Raw genomic sequence first — 12,497 nt, 5'->3', positions numbered from 1 at the left:
ATATGTGGCTGACCACTGGGACCATCCCTACCACGACTACTATTAAAGGCAAGATCCAGCTTGTTCGACGTCACTAGACGCGGAGTACTTCTGTTAGGGGATTCGACGTCTACGGCCATGGTGTTTGGACTGACAACAACGAAAGTTTCTCCATAAACACCGGCCAAGCAAAATTGCAGGTTCGGGATAAATATCAAATCCCTTCTGACGGAATTTTTTCGCCTACGACCATTCAAGAAAAGAAATTCAATTACATCCAAAACCTCCGAGCTCTAGCTTTGGAGGACAAAGATATGGATAAACTCTATCTCACAGGCTTGTCATGTATGCGTCTGATTCACAAGCCTGTGGACGTGTGGTTCCTGCCTGTAAATTGATCGACTTGTAGACTTGTGGTTTACAAGCTGGTTTGCAGGCTACTAACGTATTAGAAGTAGCTGTAGGCTAGAAGACTAGCGATAGACTTCTGTGATTATGCACGGGGTAATGATGTTAGTTTTTTTTAATGGGGGCCGCAATAGCAAACTAGGGATGGGACCGAAATAATCTCCCATTGCATTGTCTCCTGCACACCCCATCCTTTGTAGATGAGCACTCCTCTAATACTCTGGTACTTGATTTTGGGATAGATATAAAGCGTGGATAAAGAATGGGCGCTAGGATTTATTTACAAAAGATTTGTAAAATTAAATGGAATGATTAGTAGCACTTGTACTAGCCCATCTATTAAGTACTTATTTACTGACTGGTTGGTAAACCTGTTCATAGGCCTGCTTACTGGCCTGCCTGTATTCGCATATATACTTACTTACCGGCCTGCGACTTCCCACTATTCTTACCAGTCCACCTATATATCTACCCCCTCTCCTAGCTACTTACTAGCCTACTCACTTAGGCACCTCTCCAAACTGGCGATAAGTGAGTAGACAGGTAAACATCTAGGTAGGCCTCTGGTTAGGCCGGTAAACAGGCTAGGAAGTAGGGCGGTAGGCAGTAACTTTTGTGTTGTTTTTGTGTTATGTTCGCTATTTGGTTTTGCAATTGTGTGGCCTATTCGTCTGATGGCTGATCTCCGGATGCTGACGGAGGATTCGAGAATTAAGATCGATTGGTGAGACTAGGGTCGATTGAGTTCTAGGCCGTGGATCTGCGGGTCTACACCGTAGTTGGAGTTGCCTTACTGGTTTACACAATATCCATGCATTGCCCAGCTGCCGTCGCATCGGTTGTTGGATGATTAGTCAGCTGGCCAGGCCGGCCAGCGGTTCTACCAGCTTCTCGTGGTCAGAAAGTTGGATTCTGCCACTAATCCAAGTACTAGAGGGGCCCAAGAGGTTTTGATGTCGGATATCGGTCGTCGAATACGTGTATGCGAGGGTTGATAAGCTCCCTACTTTCAAACCCAATTTCAGTGGGGCCGAAGCGAGGTGAAGTTCCGTACAAAGTCGATGCAGATGTTAACAGTCATAATGTTATCCTCACGCGGTGGGGGGCACAGATAGGACCGAAATTAATAAACGCCCGTTGGGTAATTGTGATTGGGCCAAGGCCAAGGCCAAGTTAAGCCAGAATTTCGGTCCTACGAATGATGCGGTATTCCGGCAGCGATTTAATCTCATATGCTGCCATTTGCAGGCGAGAAACCCCTGTAAGAAATGAAGCCATCCATGGAAGCAATCTTCAGGCCCGAAGCGAGGTGAGAGCAGCGTATAGAATGCTCATGAAGTCGACGGGTTGAGGTTTGAATATTCCTCCAAAGGCTCCGATGAAGCCGGAATAATATCCCACGATGTTACGAGGTTTACTTTCCGTTCACGGAAGTAGAACGAACCTACCACAGTATACGTTCCATGCATGCGGGCCATGAGCTGTTAGCCAATGCTTGAGTGAGGTAAGGCTGGGTGACATATCAGACTAACCCTGAAGTGGCATAGCGGGGTGATGGAAGTGGAATAAGATGCAACCTCGCTGGTAGGCACAGCCTTGGCCTCCCAAAACCAAAAACTGCCTCCCATTTTCCCCTTCTGTCTGAGAATATTAGCATGCTGAAGTTGGTTGGTTAGAAGTGTGAATAGGAATGGTATTCCTGTTCCCGCCTTTTAAAGAAGTCACAGGCGATCTGCCCACCTGCGAACCCAACCAAGAACCATGTGCGACCTTCCCGCCTGCAAAACTGCCAGGGGTTAATACCACTAGAAAGAACGACACTGATGATCATTTTAAAGATAAAAATACTCAACCTCCGCTGAGTCTGTGCATGAATCTTCGCCAGCTATCCTTTCCCATTGTTCCTTTCTTTTTCAGACGTCGCCGTTGTGGATTCATGACCCTCATGTTGTCCACCAGGAACGTGTTGGTGGCCGTCACCCTGCTGGTGTTACTAGGTTTGATCACTCTCACGCCTAGTCAGCCCCTTACCCTCGTGAGTGCCTTCTCCCCCAAATTCCCCCGTCATAACCGCCTTGACTGCTCTATAATATCCATTGCCGGTCCTGTTGGTGATACGGAGAGGTGGGAAGTATACAGAGTGGGCGAGTGGCTAATGCGGCTGAACGAACGCACTAGAAATACGGCTCGACAATACCCAAATCTTCACGACAATTCAAAATCTCCTCCAAAGTCGCGGCCATAGCAGACACCTCCTTCTCTCCTCAACATGTCCCCCTCGTCATGCACTTCTCCGGCGTCCTTGGTCCCGAATGGCCGATAGTTTACTATACCTCTCGAGAAACCTATGATGCTTACCTAAAACCCGGAGTAGCCAACGTCAGCAGAGTCTGGACCCGTGCTCTCGATGAAGGCCGAATACAAGTCCGTTTCTTACCGACAAGGTTCGAAATGACGTCTAGGAAAGGGGTTAATACCTTTTTAGCCGATAAATGGATGTGGGAGGATCTTGCACCCGCCAAGAATGTATTGATCTTCCAGGCCGATGCGATCATTTGCGGAAACGCACATAAAACCGTCGACGACTTTCTGGAATGGGATTTTATTGGGGCTACGTTGGCTCCCGAAGGGAGGATGTATAATGGTGGATTATCTCTACGGAATCGCGATACGGTGCTAAGGATCTTGAAAGAACATAATTATGAGGAGGATACCAGGACCGGATTGTTCAAGTTTGAAGGAGAAGATGTTTGGTACTCCAAGCATATGGATCTCATCGGTGCCAAGTTACCTAGTAATGAGGTGGCATTGGAGTTTGCCTGTGAATACCACTTCCATATCCAGGCGCAGAAACAGCCGATGGGGTATCATAAGGTTCATAAGGCTGCTCCGAGTAAGATTGGGGAGATTGCAGAGTGGTGTCCGGAGATTCATTTGGCTGCACCGGGGAAGCTAGGGAAGTCGTAGTATTTTCTATACTACGTTCTATCCCTTTGTTCTGGATTCGGAGGAGTTATATACGCTCTCCTCTTCTCTCCCATTAATACCCCCCTTTCATTATAAATACCTCGGTCGCCTTTTCACCTCATAGTCATCATCATCGCCATCATAATCCTTAAAAATGCTGCACATATAACGTTATTGGCGCGGAGTTTGGATGGTACACATAACCTTTTCTTCTTTTCTTTCTCATGTACAGATACCTTCTTTTTCTCATTCTAAAGCGGCGGGGTTTACAAAGGCTTTTTAGATTTTTGTGTGCTGTTGCTGGAATCACTGGGGTCGATCGATTTAATGATTTGATGATTCTGCCACTTTATCTGGTAAACTAAATGGGTAATGAGAAGGGGTTGTAGAATATTGAAACTTTGACATCATTTCGTGATACTACCCAGCCTTGACGCGCGACACGTACGTGCCGCTGTTGAACTTTGGACGTGGATGAACGCGCGAGACGGTTTGGTTTCCGTGAAACGTGATTAGTATTTCGTGGAACAAGGTTCCTGAGGGGTCGATGAAAGCTTAGTGTTTGATGTTAACGCTGGGCATATATTATTCCATATGTCGTCGGTTAGATGGTGTGTGCTTTTGAGGTTTGCAGGTGCTGAATTCATTAAATTGGGATATAAGTCCTTGGGATGTTGATCTCGGGATTAGTGAGTAGTTGGCAAAATATTACAAGACCAGTGGGTTGTTCGGGCAGTGGTCGTGGATATGTATTTGCGGGGTAACTAATTGTTTGATTCCGAGGGGTCTGATTCAATCGCTTTATATCCGGGTCCGGTGTAGTCTCGGGGCCAGCCATCAGCATGGTCCAGGGGTTAGGCTCGAGTACCTGTTCAAAAGGTATGACTGGCCAATTGTTTGGATTGCCGGTAGGAGCGGTAGTTGAGGGATCTGTTGTAGGATACCAGAGCCTCGAATATGACGGAATTAACAGCACGGTCATTAGGCCTATGGGCTATATAGATCGAATATACCACAGTGTCTATATGTCTATCTGTTTAAAACAAATAAATCAATCCCGCTTCCGAACTTATATCGCCATGTCGGATGTATCGAAAGTTGTAAGATCGATCTCGACCTCCCATACGATTATCCACTTCAACGGTATCCATACTCTGGTATCTTCCGTCCCACCGTCTCGCTCAAGGTAGCTGTGTAGCTTGCTGTGGGAACCCAAGCTCGAGCTTCGGAGCACAAGCTTACCCAGGTTGATATTCTCTGAGTCACAGCAGAACCGCAGGTCGTTGGCCAAGCCTCTTCAGAACATACGAATAAAATTGCTTTGTAAGCTAACGGACGGACTTGCCGTCAGGACTAGCGTCTCTTTTGGTATTGTGAAGGATCTGGTAGTCATCTAGCGCTATAGCGCGCGTCTGTGGCTTTTGTCCGAGAGATTCGTGTTGGATCGTTGTATTTTTTTTTTTTCCTCATACGAGGGAGAAAAAAAAAAATTAGGCTTTGCCCGAAGTTCCTTCTCATAAAAATCCCCACAACGGTGCTCCGCGGCTCCGAACTTGGAAAAAGACAACAACTATATTTGTCAGCAAGATCAAAAGTCCAACAGAGCTGCTGCATGGGAAAAAAATGCGAGTGGTGGGGTCCTTCCGTCGCAAAATGCCCGTACGAGGTTTCTTTTCTAAGCTATGGATTCAATTGAGCTCCTCAGCTTGCTTCCTGCCGAGGCAGAAATATGCTGTGTCCACCGGCCCGCTTCCTGTTGGAGTCATTCATTGGTGAACGGTTGTTGGAAGTTGTTAGCTAAGATTTATTACATGGCTTACATCGTATCTTGCTTGACGAATATTAGGCCAGAATTGTGGGCTAGGTGATGATGGATCGCGTGCGAAGTGGATATCTTGGTGATTTTTGTGATTAGGGAAGCTTTGGCTTTGCATTGGGAAGCTAGGGGATTTAAAAACGTTGCCGGGTTCCGGCCGGATCTATTTCCCCTTCGTGATATCTTTCTTTCTTCTATATCTTCGTTGGGGGTTCCGCTTCTTGTTTCGATCGATGATATCATCTTTAAGTAGAAGCTGAGCACATTTTTGTTCGACTTCTCTAATTTTCTCGGCTTCATCCATCTCAACCGTAAACGATGCCGACCGCTAGTGCTTCGACATCTCCTGGCGACATCGACATGGACAAGGAACTACGCTTGCCGCACGACGTAGCACCATCGACGACTGATACTGAGAATGTTAATACTGGTGTATCCGATAACATGGATGCGCCTGTACCGCCTGATGGTGGCATGAAGGCTTGGACCCAGGTTTTTGGGTCCTTCTTTTTGTTCTTTGCTAGTTGGGTGGGTAGGCTGAGGGCTCGGTGGAAGCTTATTTTCGAAGATAGTATTTGGCTGACTGGTTGTTGTGCAGGGTTTTGTAAATTCCTTCGGCGTTTATCAGAATTACTACGCAACCGACCATCTAAAGGGCGTCCCCGCGTCGAATATTTCTTGGATAGGATCGATCCAGGCTTTCCTCCTAATGTTCGTAGGCGTCCTAACCGGTCCCTTATACGACAAAGGATATTTTCGATACCTCGCCTGCACCGGTTCCTTCTTAGTAGTCCTAGGGATCATGATGACCAGTATCTCCACCACGTACTGGCAGGTCCTCCTCTCCCAGGGTATCTGTATCGGCCTGGGTACGGGCTTCCTATTCGTCCCATCTGTAGCCGTCATAGCCGGGTATTTCACCATGAAGCGAAGTTTCGCGACGGGATTAGGGTCCACGGGTGGTAGCGTGGGGGGTATTGTATATTCCGTTGCGTTCAGGTCGATGGTCGATACTATTGGGTTCGGATGGGCGACGAGAGTTTTGGGGTTCATGACGATGGTGTTATTAATCGGCTCGATTAGTATTATGAAACCGTTACAGTACCCATCCGGACCCAGGAGTTTGTTCTTGCCGAGTGCGTTCAGGCAGGCGCCGTATACGTTCACTGCCGTGGCGTTGATGATTACGTTCATGGGGCTTTATATTCCTTATTTTTATATACAGGGGTATGCGGCTGAACTTATCGGGTTGGATAAAGACCTTTCATACCAATTACTTACGATCATGAACGTTGCGTCGATATTTGGGAGGACCATACCCTCGATTGTGGCGGATAAGCTGGGCCCGATAAATATTATGATTCCATCGGCGTTTGGGACCGCGGTTATGGGGTTTGCATGGATAGGAATGAGGTCTGCACCTTCGACCGTGGTGTTTGCGATTTTATATGGGTTTTTGTCGGGGACGGTGGTTAGTTTACCGCCGACGGCTATTGCGAGCATGGGTGGGAAACAGAGCGAGGTTGGTACGAGACTTGGCATGGCGTTTACGTTTGCGGCGACGGGGTTGTTGACGGGGAATCCGGTTGCTGGGACGTTGATTGATATTCCACGCGGGAAGTTTAGAGGGGCGCAGGTGCTTTGTGGGGGACTGGTTACCGGGGGGATGTGCCTTTTTATAACGGCAAAGTTGCTTATGAAGCAAAAAGTTGAGGAGGGAAGGGCGGTCGGCGAGGAGGAGAGGGGGGTCGAGGAGGGCGTGGAAGATGAGAGAGTGGAGAAGAAGGCTTGATGACATTTTTTATTCGGTATTATTTTATTCCGAGTTATCTGTTAAGTATATAATTATTAGATTAGATTGAAATGTATATATATCATGATAGATTAATGGATCAACGATGTCTTAACGAAACCGATATCACGCCGACATGACTTGAAATCCAATCGTGGTTCCATGGAGGGTACTTCAAATGTGGGTGTATATCTCCAAACCAAGCCGATACCTCATAAAATAGATCCCAACTCCGATACCCAGTACCATATGGGCTACTATTATCAACTTATTGCTTATATCTTGTAGCAGTGATAATATGACACCCAAACAGCAGCCATCCCTCGCTTTCCCGAGAATGGAAGGTTCCTTGACATTCTGTGTTGACCCTGTTGCATTTTCCCCCAGCAGCTATCAAAATAAGGCTTTGCCAGTTACAGCTCCCCTTCACCCCTCCAAAGAAAAAGCCCTTAGCTAGATCTAAATCCTCCCTCCGCCTTTCACGATAAGATAGCTTGCTGCCCGCAGTTCTCTTTTTAACAATTCATCTTTTTGAGACGTCATTGCGACTTCTTACCTTTTCGTTCTCAAATCATTCTTACCCTTCGAGTATTTTTATTATATAGATATTATTTAGAAGGAAATAATGACAAAGTCGCCAAGAGTACCTAAACCTCCGAGGACATATACCTGCAGGTTCTGTCAGAGTGTGTTCAAACGATCTGAGCATCTGGCTAGACATGAAAGGAGTCGTGAGTAACACATTTTTTTCCCTGTCTCCTCTTTTTTCTTCGCTGGATCCTGGCTGGGATGGTTTGTGTGTGTGTGGATTCTTGTTGAGGAAAAAAAAAAACCACAACGTGCTACGTACGGCGGGGATAAGATAGCTGTGGGTTTGGGAGGGGACAATTACGGATCTGGATCTGGAACGGTTGGAAAGTACGAATGGAGGCTAATTAACTGCGGGGATTCGATTGTGGGATGTAGATACGCAAGAGAAACCGTTTGGATGTTCCGTATGCTCGTGCATGTTTTCGAGGAAGTAAGTGTGTCATTTTCGTCGGACGAAGCTCTGTTAATTCCGATCGAGAACGGAACAAAGGCTTCATTGGAGAATGGGGGGATGCTGATTTACGTTAAAATCGGGATAGGGATCTCGTCGTACGCCACGAACGAATGATACATTTTGAACGTAAACCCACGACGCGGATGACGTCTCGGAAGGCTCGTAAATATGAACCTCGGCGGGAATCTCAGTCTTCGGTATATACATGACCCTTTTCTTCCAAAGAATCCAAAAGAGAGGGGGGGATATGCTAAAGAAGGTTGAAAAACCTCGACAGGACGCCCAAGAACCCGCAACGGTATCTTCCACTACAACCCCGTCTTCCGAGCGGCGGCAATCACTCCCAAAAACTCCAGCGATTGATCCCGCCACCGCGAAGAAAACCGCGGAAGAAGCGTTATCAAGTGCCATTCTTCAGGGGTTACCGAATATCTTTGATGAAATTGCGGGGACAGCGAGCTCGCCCGTGACGCCAAAGTCTGCGAAACGAAGAGCTTCTGATGATGATGCTGATGGTTTCGATGTTAGACCTACGAAGTTGAGGGTGCTAGATCAGACGCTTACTTCTCCTGCGAGTGTGGCACCTGTAGCTCCGATGTTTGGAAGAGGGGGTTCGGCTAGTTCGAGTGGATGTAGCAGTACCGCCATATCTCCTACGAGACTGACCTCGTCATCATCTACTACCCCAACGACCCTTACAGCCGCAAACGCATTAACCAAACCGGCTATATCAGTCCCCACCTCCATTTTCCCAGGCTTTGACATCGACCCCATCCTCCGAGACCCGGAATTTGAAGCACAACTTGAAGATGACGATGAAACGGCTGAAGATACGCTTAGGATGTTCACGCATGCTGAGCAACAGTTGTTTTCGCCGCCGTTGTCGGATGGTGATGGTGAGGTTGGGGAGAAGGAGGGAGAGGGGAGGAATAACGAGGATTTTTTGAGGGAGGCGGCGGCGGAGGCGTGGAAGTTGCAGCTTGAGGAGGAGATTAAAGCTGCGGCTTGAAATAGATGATGTGTGGATATGGGGTGGGTGAGGAGGAAGGGGTTTGATGGGTATGTATGAATCCCTGGTTTATACAGGGTTATACGAGATGCTGATTGGATCTGTGTAGATTATCCTCTGTGTTACCGACTCTAACAGAAAAAACCATATTCATCTATGTATTGCATGGACGGACTGCTTCTATCAAGCGAGCAGTCCGGGGACAACATATCACGGCCGGATTGTTTTTTACTTCCTTCTACCCCCCTCGGATGTCATTTTTCACTCTCTTTTACATACCTTTTTGGTTTTTCATCATCATCAAAGCATTGGCAGAAAAAGCAATACCCCATGTATATCAGGAACAGGCGTTTTATGGAACTACGAAACACGAACACGGGCAGAAGAAGAACGTATATATAGCAAAGCGCAGCGTGTATTTAGTATTCACGGTATATTATATATAACCAGTGTTCTTTCTTACCCGTTCCCATTACCCTACTAAAATATCACACGAATATGCGGTAGTATAGTGGTTCATTCGGGATACACCATCTTCCTACTAACCCCTCCATCGACCACAATCTCCGTCCCAGTCACAAACTCCGAAGTAACAAGGAACTCCACCGCCTTACCGATATCCTCCACCTTGCCCACCCTCCCTACGGAATGCCACTCATGATCCCTCTCCGTCAAACCATCCTCCCACCTCCTTCCCTCCTCATCACCAGCCCCGCATTCATCATCAACATGAATCCAACCCGGTGAAATAGCGTTAACGCGTATTTTGTACTTTGAGCCGAGGGAGACGGACATGGATTGGGTTAGGCCTATCAATCCGGCTTTTATGGCGGAGTAGGCTTCGTGGTTGGCTTCGGATTGGTGGGCGCGGGTGGAGGAGATGTGAATTATACACCCTGGTTGCGACGGAGGGGAGGTCAAGAGGGGAATGCAGAGACGGGATAGGATGAAGGGGGCCGTGAGCCCCACCGCGAGGTTATGGTCCCATTCCGTCATTATATCCACGTCCGTCGAATCCATCGATGCGTTATCCGACCAGGTATGAGGCGTGGGGAAGGCATTGTTGATCAAGACGTCCACCCTCCCTTCGAAATATTCGGTGGCGGAGGATATAGCGGAGCCGATGGAGGGACGGGAGGAGAGGTCGGTCAATGAGGTTTTGAAGTTTCGGGGGGTGTTGAAGCCGAGGGATAAGAGGTGCGTGGTTGTGGAGGTTAGTTCGGGAGCGGAGGAGTCGAGGAGAAAGATGCGGTGGCCTTGGGAGAGGAGGTGCCGGGTCAGCCCTCGGCCGATGCCGCGGGCGGCGCCGGTTATTAGGTAGTTTGGCATGGTGATGATGGTGGTGATGGGGGATGGGTGGTGACGTCTTGTGGCATGGTTACGAAAGCTAGCAGCTGGTTAGTAATGCTGGTATCTCCGCCATGGTTTAGTCGGTTAGAGCAGGATAGCCGCGATGAAGCTATGCTGTTGTCAGTATAGTTGATTGATTCTCTATGCTTGACACCGCACCGGTGATATCTGAGAGGGGTAGCTATGGGAGAAGCCGTGAAGTGGATCCGAGACTGTCGACCATCGCGGAATGGCGGCGGGCCGAAACTTCGGAGAATCCCCTGTGGGTTTACAAGACAATGCATTTCTTCCAACGTTCTTTATATAAAACTTCAACGTGCAACGGGGTTGTTCGATATAAAATACATCTTCTTGGAATCGATAATCGAAACGGAGCAGAGAGTTTGGGAATTATAAAAGATAGTTATATTGTATAATGGCTTCGGATTCCAAGGTTGCTATTATTACCGGTGGTGCTTCCGGTGAGATACCTTCAAATGATATCCGTCGATATAAAGTTATCTAACGGGTATAATATGTATTGTTCAGGCATCGGCCTCGCCATCGCCACCGACCTCAAAACCAAAAACTGGACCGTGATAATCGCCGACATAAACCCCACCACCGGTCTCTCCGCAGCCACCTCCATCGGCGCAATCTTCCACCAAACCGACGTTTCCTCCTGGGACTCCCAGCTCTCGCTCTTCAAAACTACCTTCCAAAAATACGGTCGTCTGGATTTCTTCGCTGCCAATGCCGGCATTGACGATAAAAAAAGTATTTATGAGGAAACGGAGGAAGAAAAGGAGAGAGATGAACCGGCTCAGCCTTATTTGAAGGTTATTGATGTGGATTTTGTGGCGGTTGTTTGGGGGGTCAAACTTGCGAGTTGGTATATGAGACGGAACGAGAAGAAGGGCGGCGTGGTGGTGCTGACGAGTAGCGCGGCGGGGTTGTATCCTATGGCTACTAATCCGTTGTATGCGGGGTGTAAGGCTGCTGTAAGTTCTCTCCCTCAATATGAGTATTCAAATCTAGATTGCTATGGGATATGCTAATTATCGGGAATATAGTTGATCAACTTCGCCCGCTCCGTCTCCTCAACCTACGCCACCGATAGCATCAGAGTAAACGTAATCTGCCCGGCACTAGTCCCCACCGCCATCTTCCCAGGCAACCTACGAGACTTCTTCCCGGAAGAACATATTACACCGGTATCCACTATTGTTTCGGCGTATAATAAATTTATCGACGATGAGAGTTTGACGGGACGGGTGGTGGAGTGTGCTCAAGATCAACATTATTTTAGAAAACAGGTGGAGTATCCGAGTGAAAGTCAGAGGTGGATGAACGAGGATAGCGGGGAGTGTTGGGGGAGGGCTTATAAGGTTTATTTTGCGAATGCAGAGAAGGGGAAGAAGTAAATCTGTAGATACGGGGATAGGGGTGTGGGTCACCACCGCTAATACCCCCGAACGAACAAATTGTACAATGTTCCTTGTTATGCCATGTTGTCATCAGCCAGAGCTATCCATATCAATCACATATTGATTAACACACCCACGTAAATTAGTGGTGAACGGATGGTTTCCTCGGCATCGTCGGAATTAGCAATACGCAACACCACTAAGCGCGGTTTGGAGTCTTGAGGTGGTGGAGTATTTGAGGTATACTGGTGAAGAGATGCAGTAAAAGTTGGATAGCTTTTACTCTTGGGGGCGGATTCGAATATTGTGAACATTCATTGCTGTTTGTATAGACGTTTTTCTTGTACGTTGGGAAATCGGATATCCACAGAACTCATTGGTTTTGGAAACTACGAGCTCGCGAGGTTGGATAGGTGGATTTAGGCAAAGATTAGCGTTACCGTAACATACGGACCGTCCCGAAGCCGGCTGTCGGACACGGGATCGTGCAGACCACTGTAGATCGTGTAAGGTCTTGTACCGGAGTCTGGAGCCTGGAGAAGCCGGTCATGTTGCAATTGGAGCTTTTCAATTAACTTTATGGTTGTGGTCACGGTGTTTGGGGTACCCGGATTACACGAACGGATATTATATTATAAACACGCAGCCAACGGCCACCCGCCAGGTTATATATGATACGAACTCATCGGTACGAAGTTCAAGCATTTCTTTTTTTTTTAACGTTT

At 47.6% G+C, this 12,497-nt stretch overlaps 6 protein-coding genes across 6 annotated transcripts; 4 read left to right on the top strand and 2 right to left on the bottom strand.

Annotated features, from left to right (window-relative positions):
- Positions 1-2,077: 2,077 nt before the first annotated feature.
- Positions 2,078-3,354, top strand: DFL_001454 (uncharacterized protein; the record flags this gene model as incomplete). The annotated part of the gene is made up of 3 exons (XM_067630075.1): positions 2,078-2,150; positions 2,226-2,422; positions 2,566-3,354. The coding sequence occupies 3 exons, from the start codon at positions 2,078-2,080 to the stop codon at positions 3,352-3,354; spliced, it is 1,059 nt and encodes a 352-aa protein (XP_067492755.1).
- Positions 3,355-5,488: 2,134 nt separating this feature from the next.
- On the top strand, positions 5,489-6,962 carry DFL_001453 (uncharacterized protein; the record flags this gene model as incomplete). Its single annotated transcript, XM_067630074.1, has 2 exons — positions 5,489-5,698; positions 5,769-6,962. The coding sequence occupies 2 exons, from the start codon at positions 5,489-5,491 to the stop codon at positions 6,960-6,962; spliced, it is 1,404 nt and encodes a 467-aa protein (XP_067492754.1).
- A 719-nt stretch (positions 6,963-7,681) lies between these two features.
- DFL_001452 (uncharacterized protein) lies at positions 7,682-9,016 on the top strand (the record flags this gene model as incomplete). Its single annotated transcript, XM_067630073.1, has 4 exons — positions 7,682-7,693; positions 7,929-7,957; positions 8,093-8,204; positions 8,285-9,016. 4 exons carry the CDS (start codon positions 7,682-7,684, stop codon positions 9,014-9,016), a joined length of 885 nt encoding a protein of 294 aa, XP_067492753.1.
- A 516-nt stretch (positions 9,017-9,532) lies between these two features.
- DFL_001451 (uncharacterized protein) lies at positions 9,533-10,345 on the bottom strand (the record flags this gene model as incomplete). Its single annotated transcript, XM_067630072.1, has 1 exon — positions 9,533-10,345. The coding sequence occupies one exon, from the start codon at positions 10,343-10,345 to the stop codon at positions 9,533-9,535; it is 813 nt and encodes a 270-aa protein (XP_067492752.1).
- A 436-nt stretch (positions 10,346-10,781) lies between these two features.
- DFL_001450 (uncharacterized protein) lies at positions 10,782-11,769 on the top strand (the record flags this gene model as incomplete). Its single annotated transcript, XM_067630071.1, has 3 exons — positions 10,782-10,827; positions 10,895-11,346; positions 11,419-11,769. 3 exons carry the CDS (start codon positions 10,782-10,784, stop codon positions 11,767-11,769), a joined length of 849 nt encoding a protein of 282 aa, XP_067492751.1.
- A 38-nt stretch (positions 11,770-11,807) lies between these two features.
- On the bottom strand, positions 11,808-12,086 carry DFL_001449 (uncharacterized protein; the record flags this gene model as incomplete). The annotated part of the gene is made up of 2 exons (XM_067630069.1): positions 11,808-11,842; positions 11,906-12,086. 2 exons carry the CDS (start codon positions 12,084-12,086, stop codon positions 11,808-11,810), a joined length of 216 nt encoding a protein of 71 aa, XP_067492750.1.
- Between the last annotated feature and the right edge of the window lie 411 nt (positions 12,087-12,497).

This window comes from Arthrobotrys flagrans, assembly GCF_004000055.1.
Source record: "Arthrobotrys flagrans strain CBS H-5679 chromosome Unknown unitig_3, whole genome shotgun sequence".
Classification (NCBI taxonomy): Eukaryota; Fungi; Ascomycota; class Orbiliomycetes; order Orbiliales; family Orbiliaceae; genus Arthrobotrys; species Arthrobotrys flagrans.
The sequence above is the reverse complement of the archived record's forward strand: the minus strand, read 5'-3'. Positions and strand labels throughout refer to the sequence as shown.